We start from the raw sequence: 18,551 nt of genomic DNA, 5'->3' as shown, positions 1-18,551 counted from the left end.
CGAGAAAATACTGGATAATACGTTTCTTTTCCGCTTTTGTGATCGGCGGAGGTTGCGGTTCCGAGTCATCTGAATTGGGGCATGAGATCAGCGTTCCTATTGATTCATTGTGAATAATCGTCACCTACCATGATCAGTTATGCTTTCATCTTCTGCGATACCCAACTTTCATAAAGGAAGGCGCCAATCTTAGGAGCATGAAGGTCCCCCGACTCTTCATCAGGAATAATATCGAAATCGCTCATTCAAACGTTCTCACCATAAATAATGGCCAAGCTAGCCTTGATATCCCCTTCTATTAGTTGTTGTCGCTCGTTATCCGTCAATAGACCAGCGTCAGAAGCCCTGCTACTGTGGAGGCCCGTATGCTCAAACTTTGCAATCTTTGTTTTTTTTTTTTTTTTTTTTTCATCTGTGTCCAGGCGATACGGGTGAATTCCAATTGCCTGCTTCTGGTCAATTTGTAATCGTTTCCTTGACGGATTTGAACACACTCCCCAGTTGTATGAGTTTTATGATACTCTGTGTTACAGTCACGATCTGTCACGACGCGACCCTTGGTGGCCAGAGTTATCAAATCGACAGGCATCACTTTTTGTGGCTGCAAGGGCGCGATCCTAAAATCAAGTGGCAATCACATTATATTTTTCCATTGATGAGGTAGTCTTGTTTTTTAACCGAGTGAATAGCCTATTGAAAAGCGGTCGGATGAAGAACATATTTTTGAATAAAGGAGTTTTCATGGATGACAAATGAAAAGATGGCATGAAATATAATGATAACAACAGGTGCTAGTTAGAAAAGAGAGAGAATGAAACAGCCATCGAAGAAATATTGGTAAAAACCTCAGAGAATGCATGTGAAAAAGCTTCAAAGGAAAACCATGAATGATTCATTGACCATCTTTACCCTCAGGCACACAGCATCACCGCGAAACAGGTACAACATTTTGTTGAGATTCAAGCGAACCAACTACCGATCGTCACCTCACCAAGTACACTGTCGCACAATGCTTGCCTTTTCTCTTGGATTGCCAGGATTCGATCTTCGACCGTATTGTTGATAAAAATGCAATGCACTTACACAGGTTTGGTCTGTCCGATACGATGCACACGATCATGGCTTGGTTTTCCAACGACGGATTCCACCAATTATCCATTATCACGACTCGGTTGGCCGCCGTCAAATTCAACCCCAACGAACCACATTTCGTTGACACCAGAAGTACCGTCACTTCCGGCTTCTCAAAGAAGGAAGTCAAGGCCGCGTCACGCTGTTTGACATTCATCGAACCATCATAGCGAACAAATTTGTAACCTTTTTGTTCCAACGCGTCTCCCACGATATCCAGCATCTTCACAAACTGAGAAAACACAATCGTTTTATCTTTTCCATCCATGGTCTCATGAGTATCTTTGAGAATCTCCAGAAGCTTGTTTATCTTGGCACTTGACACGAACTTTTTCGCGCGATCAGTCGTCTCATGGTTTTCTTCCAATTCTTCAGCGCTCTCGATAAACGTGTGGTGCAAATCGGGCGCATGCATCTTGAGAAAAGCCTCAAGAGATGTCACCCCTTCATATCCGAATCGCCTCGACATTGTGGGCAGCTTTTCGTAAGCCCATCCGCCATATTGATAAATCTTTAGGGAATGTTAACACGTGTAATTCATTGTGCAAGTTCCGTCCACAAGTACTCACCGTATAGACACTTTCGACATAGAATATGGCTACATGCCGCTATCACTCGAGCTTGGTCCACCATATCCATACAAACAGGGCACTAGCAAGTCACATTAGAAAGAAAACATGAATAATCGACGTATATAACGTGGCAAGATTAAAAACTAACGTTGATGATGTCGCTAAAATCGGTATTTTCACGCAAGAGACGATTCACTGCAGAGGTTGGCATGGATTCTGCAATTTTTACCCTGGTGGCATTTGACTGTTCTTCTTCGCCGGGATATGGTTCTAATGTAAGAGAAGGATGCAGACATGCTTGACGAAGACGGAGTAAGAGGACCAGCACCTATACCAAGTTCCAAACTTGCTAAGTTGATCCCACTACGGAAAATGGGTTGCTGACATCTTACCACAGCATACTTATTCATCACGTTATTCGCTTTCACAAACTTGTTGAATCGAGCTGGTGCTTCCTGTTGATGCGTCCGTAGTTTTGACGTTCCCTTGGGGAAAAGTCAACGTGAGTAAGATGCTCCACTCGTTTGGGAAGTTGCAAGATCGGCTCGCCATTGACCATTGCTTGCTTGGATCGTTGAAGAGCAATAGCTAAGCACGGGCTGGTTTGCAGTCATATTGGCAAAACCAGGATATTTTACCTTTGAGCAAAATCTCCACTTTTTTCAGCCTTTCATATATAAAGCAATGACAATTTGATTACTGTAGCCTAATATATCATCTTCATAAGCTTACCTTTTCGTGAAAACCTTTCTTCATCGGTGTAATAATCTCTTTATGAAATTCCTCCCAATTGATACATAAGAACTTGATCAACGAATACCTAGGAAAAAACGACACATACTAAAATTGGGCATGTCTGCGTTAAACCGTAAATCGTGGTGCCACTTACACTTCCTCGACCTTGTTTTGGATGGAGGTTGCAGTCAGGCACTATCGATATTGCGTGTCGATAAGATAACTAAAAAAAATAAAATTAAATGACTAAATATTCACACTGCTCTTGATCAATAAACATTTATAAGCTTACCATGATTCTGCCATCATGGTTTTTACGTTCTTAATGGTGTGCGCTTCATCCAAAATGACTCTGCAGACAGCGGATGGGTATCGGAAAGGTTTAAGCGCGAAAAGAGATAAAGACTAACCGATGCCATTTTAATTTACTAAGAGGACCATCTGGTGGTTTATTAGGTGATAGCAACTTGACAGCCAGCTATCAGCCTTCAAATTCATGACGGATACCCGCCGATAATGATACTTACTATCGTATGAAGCTAGTTTACTTTGATCCGTAGGACGACAAGGCCCATGATAAACGACAACGGATAAGGGTGGACCTGTCTTTGTGGTGATTTCGCTCTCCCACTGCGAGATTAACGATACAGGAACACGACAAGCGTACCTTTCGTCTTTGTTCTTTGGTCACTCGATGCCGTGGCGATAAGAGTCTCTGGATCGCAAGGACGTTCCTTTATCAGTGCAATGGCTTGCAGAGTCTGCCAAGGATCGCGTTTAGATAACCGCCCCGAAATCGCGATTTCAAAAAGATTATCTTGCCTAGACCCATATCGTCCGCCAAGATGCCACCCTTGCTGGTTGAAGCTTCTTGCCACTTCATCCAGTTGACACCAGTTACTTGATGCTTCAGCAACGGAATGGTAAGACCCTCTAAGACGCTTTCTTCCTCTTCTGCAGGCAATTGCTCATCCGTGCAAAGGTTGGACAGCAAGGCGCGTAACTCGGCTTCCGATTGACCAGGATCCGAGACGCTTTGAGCTTCTGGTGCTGGATCAGCTTTGACGCGGGTAGCAGAACGAATGGGCATGTTTCAGAAATAACGCTTGTAAGGCAAAGAAGGGAACCTTTTGAAAATCACTCTGGATAGCCCGTTTGCGGAGGAATTCACGAAAAGCTCAGATCGGAACGATATTCTGGCGCTCCCAAAAAGGTTTTGTCCGAAATCCATACTTTCTCAAAAAACGAAAATGAGACCAAGACTTTACAAAAACGCCAAGATTTTAATTACAAGAGAAAAAAGCGAGCTAAAAAGTATACATCAGGGAAGCTAGTTTTAGTGAGAAACGTGCCAAACGCGGATCAAGTTATCAGAGAAACCGGAGAACAGAGCGGAGCCATCGGCTGACCAAGCAAGGGATAAAGCGTCAGGCACCTTTCGGCTGCCAGAGGGCGAAACGTCGGGACTGACGGCGTCCACCAGTTCCTTCTTTTCAAGATCCCACACCTTGACTGAGGAACCCACTGCAGCAGCCAACCAATACATAGAAGGAGAGAACACCAAGCTATGCACCTCGCCATTGGCTTCAAGGGAATACAAATGCTTCGACTCATTCATATCCCAAAGCATGATCACACCATCCTTGCCACCAGAAGCACAAAGCGAACCATCTGGTGAAATAGCGACGGTGTTGATGTAGCCGTTGTGACCAATAAAGTTGGTTCTCAAACGCATCTTCTGGAGATCCCATACCTATACAAAACAACCCATATCGTTAATAAAGACCATTGCCAATACAACATTGGAAATAAAATAAACGAAGAGAATGGCTTGATTGAGAAGGTTCAGTTCGTTGTGGTAAGTTTGGTTTCAAAGCCCCACTTGAGCTCTTCAAAAGTAGCAAATATATTTTTTGATCATCATATCTTCTCATGCCAAAGAAAGAAATAAAAGCAGAAATTCCAGTTTACCTTGACAAGCTTATCCCAGCTGGCTGAGACGACCACTGGAACAGCGGGATTGGGCGAGAATCGCACACAGGAAACCCATTCCGAGTGACCATCGTGGGTGAGATCATACTTGCATTCACCCAAGGTGTTCCAAAGCTTGATGGATCTGTCACGCGAACCGGAAACAATCTGACGATTGTCGGCCGAGAAAGAAACAGACATGACATCCTTGGTGTGACCGACGAAGCGGCCTGTGGTGACGCCCGTGTTCAGATCCCAAAGACGCAAGGTGGTATCCCATGAAGCCGATAAAACGTACTGTCCATCGGACGAAATGGCCAAGTCTTCCACAAAATGATTGTGGCCCAAAAGAGACTTGCGGGGAACGCCATAGTTAATTTCATCCCTGCAAAGAGGGCAATCGTGAGCAATTTTTCTTTCGAAAAATGACATTCACTTTAACCATATCAAAGGCGTTCAACCCTATCTCCTTGGGGATAGGGATCGCCTACAATAAAAGAAAAAATATTTACCTGCGAACAGGTCAAGGCGTTAATATCATTGGATCTTTTTGGTATACTTATACAAACCGCAAACCTCGTCAAATTCCAGACAATAAGCGACTTATCTATGACAAGTTTACAATTAGAATGGGTGTGTCGCGTTGCCATCATTCCAGCATGCTACCAACTTACCGCGCGAACCAGACACCAACATATCGGGAGCTTCGGAAGAAGTGACTAGCGAGGTCACTGCAACGATATCCACGTCAGAAAACACATGTCCATTATCACAATATGTCATAACCGTGCGAGTCTTTACCCCAACCACCGTGACCTATGCCAAAAAAAAAAGTTCGAAATGTTAGTCCGAAGCTTTCCATGTGTCATCCATCCATCCATCCCCGTATTCATGGATCCATCCTCCATCCATCCACCCATCCATCCATCAGCGCCATCATTTCATATTGCAAGTACTCAATTACCTTCAAGATTGCCTCGGAAAACTAGAGATGGCATAGTAGAAAAGAGATGAATTTCGTGATCATTCGGGGCGTGATGGCTGTAATAAAGACAAATTTGTAGCGGCGCCACTTTCAGTGACTGGCCCGATTTTTTTGTTTCCCCGACCGCCCTGAAAAGTAGATCATGGTTAGGAAATCATATTTTTTTTTCTTTTATTGCTGTCTGTAAGATATACGTAAACCATACAACCTGAGTTTTTGTAGCAAAATCCAATATCTAAACAATTAAAGAAATGTAAATCACATGATCTACACCAAGTTATCAGGACCTATTAATTCTTTTTGCACCTTTTTTTCTTATCTTTCAGCCATGCCTCGCTACCCACTTTTAGGGTAATAGGCGAAACAATCAGCAGCAAGATGCCGTTTGCGCCAGTTGTGGTCAAACAGAGCATCGTCGTCGTCCAAATAAAATGTGGGTAGAGCTTTTTTTTTTTGAAGAAAGGTGGTGGATGATGTCGGTCTGGGTGTTCTGTTGCATTATTTAGGTTGGTTTTTCTGTCAGTTATACTGCATATCATATGCCCTTTGATTCTCTTCAATTTTCGGTGATCCAGTGATATATGGAGCAGATATGCTTCGATCTATGAGTTCATGCATTGACTATCGTTTCATCCATGGGAAATCCACATATATTTTGTCTTCGTCTTTTTCCTTTTTTCTTTGGTTTTCTCCTCTATTTTCTGTTTACCTGAATAACTCTCACTATCATTGCATCCCCTCGCATCCATCATCCATCATTCATCATCCAGACTATGATTTACCCGCGTGTATCTGTAACCGGTCAAGTCGATTAAATATCAAAAAGGTACGTTTTGTGTGATGTGACTATCCGTTTTTCGACAAGAAAAAACACACGTTCTTTTTTCTCTATCCTTTCTTTAGCTTTTGGTTTTCTCTCCGGTTTTCTTTTCGCCCTGGCAAGCCAACCATCCCTCCAAATCTTTCTACTTTGTTCGCGCATCAAATGTGGCCAATCCGGTTTTTGTCGTCAAAGGGCATCATCGGTGGTGTGGCTTCCTTTTTCATCGGTAACGCTTACGCGTCCTCCTCAGCTTGGCTTCACCTGGATTACTTCCCGTGGTATTGTCTTTGATCTTCTTCCCGACCATTTTATTTTTGTAGTTTGTAGGATGTACTTTGCATTTTATTCGATAGACCTTCTTGCAGTCTTTTCCTCCTTTTTTTTCCCGCAGGGTTTTTAGGGGTTTTTACAGACGCACCTATTGTCTTACTTTTTTTTTATATATATTTGTATCATTTCTTTTTTTTTCCGTCGGGAAGCTCCGGATATCTGTTGCCTCACATAACAAAGGTAAAATATCTTGACGACATTTGAATCAATCAGAGAGCGTACTAACTCATTTTGTTAATACCCAACATTCCCACACATCATTCTAGATTTATCGTAATCTTGGGCGGGACGGGACTGAGGGGGTCAATAAGTGCTGCTGCACACATGTTTGGAAATTATGACTGTACGGGTATGTCAGAGTATTGACATTAATATACCAAAGCTCCATCAAGAGTCTCGCCCAGGTTATCCCGAATGTGCGTTAGGCTTTTTGTCTGACGAATGTCGCTCAATGTAAGGGGGCGACGTCCAGTAGCAGGTGGCATCCACAGCGGGTGTACGGCTTGTTAAGTAAAAATACATTGGATTAAAAAATGTCTTTCCGTGAGCAAGACTCATAGAAAACAGTGGCACATTTGATTTGAAAACCCTCTCCTGGAAAACAAGCTGAACATTCATCCCATGTATCGAAATTTGTAGTATCTTTCGTTCTACAAAAGTAGAAAGCATCCAATAAGACATTGCAAAAAATATTTTGGCACCTGTTTTCGGTGCATGGATTACTGTACTCTCATAATCAAATCTTGGAGCTCGGAAAGAGAAAAGCCAACTTATTCATAGCAAAAATTTCTGGATCGCCGGGTTTGTTAATGCGCTTATAGTTTACATTCATCAAATTGATTTGCTAAATCCCAGAATATCACTACGTATTTATTGATTATCATATAGTGTTCAGTAGCATGATCGATATGTATCCCTGAAGCCTGCTTATTGTTTTACATGTTACAAAATCAGCTGTAGCATGATGAAAACCAAGTTTTCGTCAATGTTTATATTACGAGCCTCGACTGAAGATGTGCGATTGCTCTGAGAAACAATAAATCATAACATGACTGACAAACTGCTACAGTATTCATATTTTTATCTGGTTTATTACAGTAAAACAGCTAAAAACGGCAACTTTGACCCAGGAAACGACAAGTGCTTCGTGCAGACAACTAAGTGGTATGGAATCTGATCCAGTATTGAGCAAGGGCATGCCAACATCTAAATTATGTGCAAATCGATTTGATACAATTATGCCAATGTGGAACGAAATAAAAGTCTGTTATATCTTGTCGTATTCACGCAATGTGTCAGAATATGTTTGAGAATAAGGTGAAATTTGTTGCCAGTGTTCTTTGGGATACAATAATGAAAATGCTGGAAAATCGAATATGATATTTTTCCTTTTGTGTCTAGCACTTTGTGGTTCTGGCCCCATGGGTATTCTGAACGATAACAAAACACTATATTTGCAATTATCTTTTTCATCTACGTCTGTCTTATTATTATCCTACAGTACTTGACACCATTTCTTCATACAAATTTGCTTGAATCTACTGTGCAGGAGTCGAGAAATTCTTTATGATCGGAACTTGTCCGAGTCAAGATGCGTTTCATTTGGTGTGAGAAAAATACGAGTCAGAAGAGTCAAATGTATTTCTGAGATCTGGAAATGGAAGTAAGCTGAGAAGAGGAGATGAAAAAGTATGGATTCTCATGCGTAATAATATTTGGACCGCACGATGAACCACGTTGGCAGTGTGATTGTCTTCGGAACACCCGATTAGTCAGTTTCAGGTTCCGCACACGATGAAGATCAAAAAAATAAAAAAGACGCAGTGCCTGAAATTGGGAATTCATTGTAACCGCAAAAGCCTTTTTCTTTTTCTTTTTGCACAACACACATGGCCCATTTTTGATTTCATTTTTGATCGGATGCAACGTCGTTCATTCCACATCACTTGTCAATGATGACGGCATCAGGGGAAGTATATTTTTTGAAAGGCAAGAAAGAACAAAACAAGTCGTCCCGTGTGTGTGTATTTGGATTGTGTGAAAGTTAAAAAGTTAAGGACAGTTCTAGACTGTGATGTAGGTTGTTGCCACTGTTAAAATAAAAAAGACTGCACCCATAAGTTTTTTTACAGATGATAAGAATAAAAACAAACTCCTGATATTTAAGGAGGCTTTCGGTAGGGAAGCCAAGCATGTCGGCTGGGCGAAGCATGTTTGATGGTGCAACCCAAAATCGTCTTTTTCCCATTTCGAGAAATTTTCTTTTTATCTTCTCCTTCTCCGCAGAGAACCAATGACAAATATAAAAAAAAAAGCGGTGAATTTTATGGTGTGTTTTTTTTTTTGACAGCATAAAGTTGTGCACCAATAAAAGGACAGTGTAAGTGAGAGAATTTGCAAAGTTTGGTTCGGCATCTTGAATTGTAAGCTCCTTGTGTCAGCAATAAACTTCCAGGCACCAAGGATAGAGGGAACATCTTGGTTTGATATCAGAAAATTTTATTGTTTATTTTGCCTAAATGCATATGAAGCTTATTTGACAGTGGATGACCAAAAGGTGATGTTCCGAAGGGAGTCTATCATAACAAAAACCCTCAAAAAGCCGCGGTAGGTGACTCAAGCTGGCATGGGGTGACAGGATATTGGTCCATCTTGGGTTATCAGAAGGCTCTTTTTATGGCATCGGGTCATCCATTTTTGGTGATCCCGACAAGTTGGGCTTCTCCGTATGATGAGCGCATGGCGATTCGATTTCTTGCTTTGGAATATCCGCTTGCCATTGGTGAAACGGCTCAGTTGTCGAATCCTTCAAAACGGACGGAACAGGAAGTTCCGACCGTCCGATCTACCAACAATACTTTCGGATCACTCTTTTTGTGGTCGCAAGTTTAGCATGAGAAATAAAGATCAAACCTATTCTGGTGGGTGGTTGTATATAAAGAAAACCTTCCCATGCTGCATTCTTTTAGATTCCTTTTTTCCTTTTTGCTTTCTTTTTTTCTCTAGTCTCTTTTTTTCATCTCAACTAACTTAACTTACTCCCCTTCCCCCCAGCCTATTACATTACACTTGCATCACTGATCTCCTTCTTATGATACATCCACCCACGGCCATTCCTGTTCGATCATATCATGCCACCACTCCATATACCGCTGTATCTGACCTGTTTTGGAAACCTTTGCCTTCCGTTCTCATAGGTAAATAGTTTTGGTCACAATGGCTTGACGTTTTTCATTGCGTTGCTAACCCGGTGTGAATCCTGTTAGATTTCATGGCTATGTCTCTTTGCGATCTAATGCCACTCAATCCCAAATCATCCAATCTCCGCCCCAGTCGTCGTCCGCTTCCCGAACTTGTCTACTTTATCCAAAAAGTCACCTACCAAGCACGGATCAACTGCCGCACCGCCCTTGTCGCTCTGATATACTTGAATCGTGCCAAAGCCGCTTTACCAAAAAACGCTGTTGGCAGTGACGACACTTGTCATCGTATGCTTCTTGGCGCTCTGCTTTTAGCTTCCAAATTCTTGCAAGACACCACCTGGTACACCGTCAAAGATGAACCACTGACCAACCGTCGATTACACGACGTCTGTTGTGGCATCTTTTCTTTGGACGACATTCATCAGTTGGAACGCGCTTTCCTAAAATTAATTCGCTATGAATGCTGGGTCGATGATAAAGATGTCGATGCTTTTGTATTACATCATCGAGCCGACTTTTTTCTCTAGGCTTTCTCTTCTGTAACCACTTGTACATACTTGTATTCACTGTATTTTGTATATATCGACTTGTTTTTTTTTCTTGGCCCACATGTCCATTTTTTCCCCTTTACATTTTTTGTTGTTGTCTGCTTGATCGGGCTTTTATTGTAAAAACACCAATAGGAAGAAAATAATAAATCACCAAAAAAAAAAGGGAACAAAGAGATTCAGTTGGTATATTTCGTGCTTGATATACAAAAGCGAGAGGCTTTTGAAAGGTTATTTAGGGGGAATCGGCATCTTCCGGGGCGGGCGTAGTGGAAGATTTGTTGTCAGAGTTTGCGGAAATGGATGATTTGTTATTGGATGCGTTATTGGCCGCCGCCGAAGAAGACGAGGGACAAGTGGGAGTGGTAGTCTCTTGGTCATAGTCGCCTACACCTTTGATGCTTTCCGAACCATCGCAGTTGATGGTAGGTTTTCCAGAGTACATATCGAGAGAGCCAATATCCATGGTGAGATGTGTGGAAATAAAGAAAAAGGGAGGTTTCAAGAACTGAAAGAAAAGATGAAATTACGGAACACAACTGAGGGCGATTCTCAGCTTTCTATGCGGTTCAGTAGGAACAAGTGAACAGTCACGCACTAACAAATTAGCCACTGTCACTCGTGTGCAACCTCGCCGGAGGTCACGATAATAATAAAAAACATTACCAGCAAAAATACGTAAAGACCACTATGTATAAAACTTCTACGACAACGTGTTACACATCACAATGCAAACAAATCGAAAAAATGGCGGGCTATACGTGATTTGGAAGTGACAATGAATGAAAGCTCGGATAAGAGCCTCGACCATTACAGGGAAGCACCGGGGATTAAAAAATTGCGGAGATAGTACCAAACGTCCAAGCGACCAAATTGAAGATCTTTTTCCCAGTACGCTATGGCTACCAATGCATGCTTGCTTCAACGAGTTGCTTCACGTGCGCCAGCTTGAGTGGGCAAACTTTTATGCATAATCGGTACATTAGCTTGATATATTTGGTGAATGAGAGATAAAAAAGTGGGCAGCAAGAGGCGAAATAGAAGGACCGATCGACAGCATCGATACTGAGCACCGGTAGTAAAGTTGTTACCAAAAGAACTATGCTTACACATGCTCATTTGATCTACCTGGAAAAACTTGCTCGGAAAGGTCCGGTTTTACCAACGCTATCCGTGCTCGCAGTCAATTTTATTTTTCACTACCATATATAAAGAAAAGACATAAAAATTCATGTAAAGGAAAGGCATAAAACATATACAAAGGCATAATTATTTCAATCGATAGTAGCAGCGTTTGAAACTATTGGTACTGGTATAGCGAGAAACAATCTCCGTTATGGAGGGGTCTTGCTTCGCAGCATTGAAGCAAGCAGTCCAATTCATTCTGCATTTACGCATATCCTTTTTAAAGTCATTGACGAAATTTAGTATGGCTTCTTTTTCCCGCTCTGTGTGAGGCTTTCTGGTTAGCTTGTCTGACACCAGGTCCTCCGCTTCTGGGTCTTCCATAGGCGTAACACATTCGGTTTCCGCACCCAGCAAGTCGTTGATATTTCGCGCGACATGAGAAGTGTACTCCATGCCGGCCGATGCATAGCGCACAGTTTTGGCGGGGTCCGAACGTGCATGCTTGACTATTTTTTCGAACTGATCGTAGGTATCCATGCATACCCGCTTCAACTTCTCCAAGCGAGTAGCTTCATGTATGCCGTCTTGCTTGGCAAATTTCATGCATAACCGATACATAAACTTGATATACTCGTCGTCCCATCGAGAGTTTCCAATGATACTGGGTGAACGAGATATGAAAAAATGGGCAGCGGCAACGAGAGGAGGCAGTGGTTCGTCTGAATCGACCAAATCCATGATGCTGTCTTTTGTCAACAAATAAAAACGCTTCGCCACAAACGAGCACTCCATTTCCAGCATATACGGCCACTTTTCGGTTGTCTTGAATTTTTCCACCAGGAAAGACCGGTCTATCTCACCCGTATGTATCACCAAGACGATTGGGAGAACGTTGTATCTTTTGTAGACCTCCATGCAATAGCAGAAGGCACGATGTATAAATTCCAGGTCCACCCTCGCCTGAAATTCCAGAATGATTGGTGGCAAATCAGCCAACCTGGCAACGTAGATAGCATCGCATTCCCTGTCCAAGAAATTCGATGGTGCGGCAGCATAAGTTCCAGTAGTTGAGTCCAGGAGAGCCGCAGTCAGCAAATCGATGAATTCAGGCTGCACGGCAAGAAGACGACTCAGCCTATCGGCTCCTGGTTTATGTTGTTTTGGCAGCTTGAATTCCAGCAGATCTGTATCGACTAGAGACGAATATGAGATTAAAAGCTGATAAGAGATAAAGCGAACAAAACCACTTACTTTCGTCCATTGTGGCGGAACGCGAAAGAGAAGGGACAAAGGCGCTGAGCACCGATAGCACCGATAGCACCGATAGCACCGATAGCACCGATAGCACCGATATCCAGCACCGGCACCGATTACAGCACCGGTAGAGCACCGATATCCAACACCGGCACCGATTACAGCACCGATTACAGCACCGATATCCAGCACCGGCACCGATTACAGCACCGGTAGAGCACCGATATCCAACACCGGCACCGATTACAGCACCGATAGCACCGATAGCACCGATAGCACCGATAGCACCGATATCCAGCACCGGCACCGATTACAGCACCGGCACCGATTACAGCACCGGTAGAGCACCGATATCCAACACCGGCACCGATTACAGCACCGATAGCACCGATAGCACCGATAGCACCGATGTTGAGCACCGATAGCACCGATATCCAGCACCGGCACCGATTACAGCACCGATAGCACCGATAGCACCGATAGCACCGATAGCACCGATAGCACCGATATCCAGCACCGGCACCGATTACAGCACCGATAGAGCACCGATATCCAACACCGGCACCGATTACAGCACCGATTACAGCACCGATATCCAACACCGGCACCGATTACAGCACCGGTAGAGCACCGATATCCAACACCGGCACCGATTACAGCACCGATAGCACCGATAGCACCGATAGCACCGATAGCACCGATAGCACCGATAGCACCGATAGCACCGATAGCACCGATAGCACCGATAGCACCGATATCCAGCACCGGCACCGATTACAGCACCGATAGAGCACCGATATCCAACACCGGCACCGATTACAGCACCGGTAGAGCACCGGCACCGATTACAGCACCGATAGCACCGATATCCAACACCGGCACCGATTACAGCACCGATAGCAGCGATGTTGAGCACCGATGCTGGATATCGGTGCTATCGGTGCTATCGGTGCTATCGGTGCTATCGGTGCTATCGGTGCTGTAATCGGTGCCGGTGCTCTACCGGTGCTGTAATCGGTGCCGGTGTTGGATATCGGTGCTCTACCGGTGCTGTAATCGGTGCCGGTGTTGGATATCGGTGCTCTACCGGTGCTGTAATCGGTGCCGGTGTTGGATATCGGTGCTCTATCGGTGCTGTAATCGGTGCCGGTGCCGGTGCCGGTGCCGGTGCTCATATCGGTGCTATCGGTGCTATCGGTGCTCAGCGCCTTTGTCCCTTCTCTTTCGCGTTCCGCCACAATGGACGAAAGTAAGTGGTTTTGTTCGCTTTATCTCTTATCAGCTTTTAATCTCATATTCGTCTCTAGTCGATACAGATCTGCTGGAATTCAAGCTGCCAAAACAACATAAACCAGGAGCCGATAGGCTGAGTCGTCTTCTTGCCGTGCAGCCTGAATTCATCGATTTGCTGACTGCGGCTCTCCTGGACTCAACTACTGGAACTTATGCTGCCGCACCATCGAATTTCTTGGACAGGGAATGCGATGCTATCTACGTTGCCAGGTTGGCTGATTTGCCACCAATCATTCTGGAATTTCAGGCGAGGGTGGACCTGGAATTTATACATCGTGCCTTCTGCTATTGCATGGAGGTCTACAAAAGATACAACGTTCTCCCAATCGTCTTGGTGATACATACGGGTGAGATAGACCGGTCTTTCCTGGTGGAAAAATTCAAGACAACCGAAAAGTGGCCGTATATGCTGGAAATGGAGTGCTCGTTTGTGGCGAAGCGTTTTTATTTGTTGACAAAAGACAGCATCATGGATTTGGTCGATTCAGACGAACCACTGCCTCCTCTCGTTGCCGCTGCCCATTTTTTCATATCTCGTTCACCCAGTATCATTGGAAACTCTCGATGGGACGACGAGTATATCAAGTTTATGTATCGGTTATGCATGAAATTTGCCAAGCAAGACGGCATACATGAAGCTACTCGCTTGGAGAAGTTGAAGCGGGTATGCATGGATACCTACGATCAGTTCGAAAAAATAGTCAAGCATGCACGTTCGGACCCCGCCAAAACTGTGCGCTATGCATCGGCCGGCATGGAGTACACTTCTCATGTCGCGCGAAATATCAACGACTTGCTGGGTGCGGAAACCGAATGTGTTACGCTTATGGAAGACCCAGAAGCGGAGGACCTGGTGTCAGATAAGCTAACCAGAAAGCCTCACACAGAGCGGGAAAAAGAAGCCATACTAAATTTCGTCAATGACTTTAAAAAGGATATGCGTAAATGCAGAATGAATTGGACTGCTTGCTTCAATGCTGCGAAGCAAGACCCCTCCATGACGGAGATTGTTTCTCGCTATACCAGTACCAATAGTTTCAAACGCTGCTACTATCGATTGAAATAATTATGCCTTTGTATATGTTTTATGCCTTTCCTTTACATGAATTTTTATGTCTTTTCTTTATATATGGTAGTGAAAAATAAAATTGACTGCGAGCACGGATAGCGTTGGTAAAACCGGACCTTTCCCAGCAAGTTTTTCCAGGTAGGTCAAATGAGTATGTGTAAGTATAGCTCTTCTGGGAGCAAGATTCCATAATTGTGCGACTCGCCCGATCTTATGGTCCTTGATGTCGTTTAGCGATTTTTTCGTTGTTCTAAAGGTGCAGTAGCGGTCGAGTGAATGACTTTGAACGCCGATCGATGCCATCGCTCATCTGTTTTCATCCAGATATTGTAGTGAATATCCACGGTTGTCCGTGAGAAACTTAAATACATTATCGACATTGCATTCTTGTGGGTTTAGTTGACGGCATCTTATCTCACACGATGTTTCCCGTTTTCGCCAGCCATGGCTGTAATCTCACTTGGTGTTCTTTCCGATAGTATGTTCAAAGAATTCGATTTCATCCGTGTCCATACCCTGCTAAATGAAATAGGTGGGCAGCGGCAACAAGAGGAGGCAGTGGTTCGACTAAATCCATGATACTGGTTTTGGTCAACAAATCAAATCGCTTGGCCACAACCGAGCATTCCATTTTTGCAGCATATACGGCCATTTTTCGGTTGCCTGGAAATCGGTCCGTCCCACCCGCTTAATCACCAAGACAATCAGGAGAATATATGTATCTTTTGTAGACTTCCATACAACAAGAGAAGGAACGATGAAGAAAGTCCAGGTGCACCTTCGCCTGAAACTCCAGAATGGTCGGTGGAAAAGGCATTAGCCTTAGCCCCCTTGGTAAAGTAGACGATATCGCACGTTTTTGACCAGGAATGTCGTCGAAGTAGCAGATAAATTTCTGTATCAATTAAAACTATATGAGTTAAGCCATTCACATGTACTGCAACAAAAAAACCACTTACTCTCATTCATTGTGGTCAAAAAACGGAAAAGGAAAAGAAACCCCCATTCAGTGACCACCATTGGCACTCCGGGGCGCGCATGAATATTTTCTGAGCCATTGAATTGAACCATGAAGTAATGATGGATTCTGACCAAGTCTTTCAGAATGAGGGGTAGTACCGTATGATACCCTATCATAAATTCTTGGTTTATTTAGCTCGGACTGCGTGTTTTCAGCTAAGCTTCGATTGGGAAAAATAGTACAGGTCTCATTTCTCTGATGAGAAAATATATGATGAAAGTTTATTAAAACCACTGCCATCTGCTCAGTATCGGTGCTCATCGGAGCGATTGATCGATCCTTCTAGATGTTTTGCAGAAAAAAAAAAGAAACCAAACCAGCTGTGACGGGTACAGTCATGCGCGCATGCATGCATGCATGCATGCATGCATTGTCGTAAGTCCCTCTTTGAAACAACCATCAGTCAGTCGTGACGTACTTATTATGAGGAAACACTTTGCTGATAAGTTGGATCTTGTCAAGAAAATATTCACACGGATCCCTCTGGAAAATAGCATAATCCACAAAATATTTTATGGAATAATGGACACGATCTTGCCGGTATCCTTCCAATCACCTGGTGCTATACGTCGGTGGCGTTTTTGTCCTTCATCTTGGTGTCTCGCCACAATGAACGAAAGTAAGTGGTTTTTGTAGTATTAAATGTGATTAGCTATGATTTCATAGTCGTTTGGTCGAAATAGACCTGTTGAAATTTAAACTGCTCAAACGACATAACCAGGAGCCGATAGGCTGAGCCGTCTTCTTGCCTTGCAGCCAGAGTTCATCGATTTGGTGACAGCGGCTCTGGTGGATTCAACTGCTGGAACCTATAACGCTGCGGCCAATTTCTTGTTTACCGAATGCGATGCGATCTACCTGACCAGGTTGGCTAATTTACCACCCATCATCCTGGAGTTTCAGACAAAGGTGGGACCTGAACTTTCTTCATCGTGCCTTCTCCTATTGTATGGAAGTCTACAGAAGATACAATGTCCTTCCCATTGCCTTGGTCATTAATACAGATCACTTCGAGCGATTTCGCTGGTGGGCAAGGTCACAACAACACAACAATAGAATGGAATGTCCACTCTTGCCGAAGGCTGTTTCTTGTTGACGCAAGATAGAACCATGGATTTGATCGATTCGGACGAACCCTGCCTCCTCTTGCGGTCGCTGTCCGTTGATTTTTTTCTTTTATTTTGGTATCTCTCATTCACCAAGCTTGTTCATAGATTAAATTCCCATGCCATCTTCATTTTAAAAATCAAACAATGCGGTTTTTAGATATGATACTTTCGCCTCTATAATTGCTCGTCTCAAGTGCGAGTTCTTCAGTCATCTTTAAGGACGTAATAAAATGCTTGAAATTTATCTCCTCATCAAGCAAACATGGATGTGAGCCTTTTCTCTTCATTTCTCAGAGTTATTATATAACGCTCCCATCGCACCGTTTAGATCGTTTTTATTCTGTACAATACTAATCTCAAGCTGTTTTGCAGCAGCAGACGCACACACACAACTCTGTATATTTATCTTGCAGCGGCTTGAAGAATATCACTTGTCCTCATCAGAACTATCGCGGAAAATTTTGCTTCTCATTAACAAGGTCACGCGCGGTTTTACATTCTTTCTCCCTGCATCGCCTTTATCACACCCATCCGCTTTTCAAGAGGCGGTTGCGCTCAATACTGCGTATGAGAGCTCCATGTTACATAACGAAACTGGTCCATAGGGGATAGCATTACTCATTTGGTTATGGTCTCCCATATTGGTCTGCGATAGAACCTTCCACAAGTTCAATCCAATAATTGAACGTTTATTATGATGTTGTTCATGGTAAAATATTGATGCGTTGATTAAAAAGAAAAAAAAATCTGGGATTAGCGAGAAGCAAAGGATTTACGAATAGCACTCTTATCCGGATGACGAAGACGAACAAGAATGTTTATGCCGAGACTCATGCATGGAAGGCGTGAATAATCCTTCGTCATCGTCTTCTCACACAGAACCGTCTACGAGGCTCGAAGCGTTGGGCCCCACTCCAACAGAGCCTATGGGTACCAGAAGGGCCACATAGTAGAGACAAATCCTAAGCATGGAAAAGTATAGTTCGACTGTAAGCACCCTGCAGTAATCGTCAACACGAGGAGGATGGCACTGCTTTATAGGGTCGACGACAATCGGCCGCCGATTAGGGATCCGGTGGCCAGCTGGGATGGGGTCGGATATGGTGGAAAACGCGGGATGCAAGGCATGTGACGCTGCCTGAATGATAGCCGGAGGTGCTTGTTCTGTTGGCGATATGTGGGTTCGCACTTCTGTGAGCAGATGTTCGAGAACCAGATTGCGTTGGGATGTTGTAATATATACGGAAGCCCAAGTACCGAAAATTAGTGGCAGACACTTGAACGTGGTCAGATGGTGATTTTTCTGTCATGAACGAATAGTCCACTGAAGAGCAAGGAAGCCAGCTTGGGGAAAAACGCTTCACTTTGTTGATTGAAAA

General features: G+C 43.6%; 8 protein-coding genes across 8 annotated transcripts; 4 read left to right on the top strand and 4 right to left on the bottom strand.

The window, feature by feature from the left end:
* Nucleotides 1-673: 673 nt before the first annotated feature.
* BYT42DRAFT_634457 (P-loop containing nucleoside triphosphate hydrolase protein) lies at nucleotides 674-2,733 on the bottom strand (the record flags this gene model as incomplete). The annotated part of the gene is made up of 7 exons (XM_051572478.1): nucleotides 674-690; nucleotides 1,084-1,642; nucleotides 1,852-2,031; nucleotides 2,096-2,158; nucleotides 2,436-2,523; nucleotides 2,593-2,633; nucleotides 2,731-2,733. The coding sequence occupies 7 exons, from the start codon at nucleotides 2,731-2,733 to the stop codon at nucleotides 674-676; spliced, it is 951 nt and encodes a 316-aa protein (XP_051424516.1).
* A 444-nt stretch (nucleotides 2,734-3,177) lies between these two features.
* BYT42DRAFT_545157 (uncharacterized protein) lies at nucleotides 3,178-3,528 on the bottom strand (the record flags this gene model as incomplete). The annotated part of the gene is made up of 1 exon (XM_051565800.1): nucleotides 3,178-3,528. One exon carries the CDS (start codon nucleotides 3,526-3,528, stop codon nucleotides 3,178-3,180), a length of 351 nt encoding a protein of 116 aa, XP_051424515.1.
* A 118-nt stretch (nucleotides 3,529-3,646) lies between these two features.
* On the bottom strand, nucleotides 3,647-5,504 carry BYT42DRAFT_565797 (guanine nucleotide-binding protein subunit beta-2-like 1). Its single transcript, XM_051567894.1, has 6 exons — nucleotides 5,374-5,504; nucleotides 5,211-5,225; nucleotides 5,084-5,140; nucleotides 4,986-5,016; nucleotides 4,410-4,794; nucleotides 3,647-4,191 (listed from the first exon to the last, which is right to left on the bottom strand). Exons 1-6 carry the CDS (start codon nucleotides 5,405-5,407, stop codon nucleotides 3,775-3,777), a joined length of 939 nt encoding a protein of 312 aa, XP_051424514.1. The 5' UTR covers nucleotides 5,408-5,504; the 3' UTR covers nucleotides 3,647-3,774.
* A 650-nt stretch (nucleotides 5,505-6,154) lies between these two features.
* On the top strand, nucleotides 6,155-6,848 carry BYT42DRAFT_565790 (uncharacterized protein). Its single transcript, XM_051567893.1, is given in 3 exon segments — nucleotides 6,155-6,200; nucleotides 6,298-6,547; nucleotides 6,563-6,848. The coding sequence occupies 2 exon segments, from the start codon at nucleotides 6,168-6,170 to the stop codon at nucleotides 6,445-6,447; spliced, it is 183 nt and encodes a 60-aa protein (XP_051424513.1). The 5' UTR covers nucleotides 6,155-6,167; the 3' UTR covers nucleotides 6,448-6,547; nucleotides 6,563-6,848.
* A 2,955-nt stretch (nucleotides 6,849-9,803) lies between these two features.
* Nucleotides 9,804-10,277, top strand: BYT42DRAFT_494166 (uncharacterized protein; the record flags this gene model as incomplete). The annotated part of the gene is made up of 1 exon (XM_051564282.1): nucleotides 9,804-10,277. A coding segment is annotated over one exon (474 nt), but the record flags the coding sequence as incomplete, so codon positions are not given.
* Nucleotides 10,278-11,567: 1,290 nt separating this feature from the next.
* BYT42DRAFT_545154 (uncharacterized protein) lies at nucleotides 11,568-13,855 on the bottom strand (the record flags this gene model as incomplete). Its single annotated transcript, XM_051565799.1, has 2 exons — nucleotides 11,568-12,619; nucleotides 13,684-13,855. The coding sequence occupies 2 exons, from the start codon at nucleotides 13,853-13,855 to the stop codon at nucleotides 11,568-11,570; spliced, it is 1,224 nt and encodes a 407-aa protein (XP_051424511.1).
* A 221-nt stretch (nucleotides 13,856-14,076) lies between these two features.
* Nucleotides 14,077-14,673, top strand: BYT42DRAFT_480365 (uncharacterized protein; the record flags this gene model as incomplete). Its single annotated transcript, XM_051563678.1, has 1 exon — nucleotides 14,077-14,673. A coding segment is annotated over one exon (597 nt), but the record flags the coding sequence as incomplete, so codon positions are not given.
* Nucleotides 14,674-16,435: 1,762 nt separating this feature from the next.
* On the top strand, nucleotides 16,436-17,424 carry BYT42DRAFT_298191 (uncharacterized protein). The gene is made up of 2 exons (XM_051562899.1): nucleotides 16,436-16,682; nucleotides 16,785-17,424. The coding sequence occupies exons 1-2, from the start codon at nucleotides 16,487-16,489 to the stop codon at nucleotides 17,060-17,062; spliced, it is 474 nt and encodes a 157-aa protein (XP_051424509.1). The 5' UTR covers nucleotides 16,436-16,486; the 3' UTR covers nucleotides 17,063-17,424.
* Nucleotides 17,425-18,551: the final 1,127 nt, after the last annotated feature.

This window comes from Radiomyces spectabilis (genome assembly GCF_025331425.1).
Source record: "Radiomyces spectabilis strain NRRL 2753 chromosome Unknown BYT42scaffold_5, whole genome shotgun sequence".
Classification (NCBI taxonomy): domain Eukaryota; kingdom Fungi; phylum Mucoromycota; class Mucoromycetes; order Mucorales; family Radiomycetaceae; genus Radiomyces; species Radiomyces spectabilis.
The sequence above is the reverse complement of the archived record's forward strand: the minus strand, read 5'-3'. Positions and strand labels throughout refer to the sequence as shown.

Coding starts and splice junctions, on each gene's coding strand:
- BYT42DRAFT_565797 (XM_051567894.1), bottom strand. CDS start 5,407: ATGCCATCTCTAGTTTTCCGAGGCAATCTTGAAG. Junction 4,795..4,985: donor ATTGTCTGGAATTTGACGAG/GTTTGCGGTTTG, acceptor CCCTCTTTGCAG/GGATGAAATTAACTATGGCG. Junction 4,192..4,409: donor GCTGGGATAAGCTTGTCAAG/GTAAACTGGAAT, acceptor TGTTTTGTATAG/GTATGGGATCTCCAGAAGAT.
- BYT42DRAFT_565790 (XM_051567893.1), top strand. CDS start 6,168: ATGATTTACCCGCGTGTATCTGTAACCGGTCAA. Junction 6,201..6,297: donor GTGTATCTGTAACCGGTCAA/GTCGATTAAATA, acceptor TCCTTTCTTTAG/CTTTTGGTTTTCTCTCCGGT.
- BYT42DRAFT_298191 (XM_051562899.1), top strand. CDS start 16,487: ATGAGGAAACACTTTGCTGATAAGTTGGATCTTGTCAAGAAAATATTC. Junction 16,683..16,784: donor TCTCGCCACAATGAACGAAA/GTAAGTGGTTTT, acceptor CGACATAACCAG/GAGCCGATAGGCTGAGCCGT.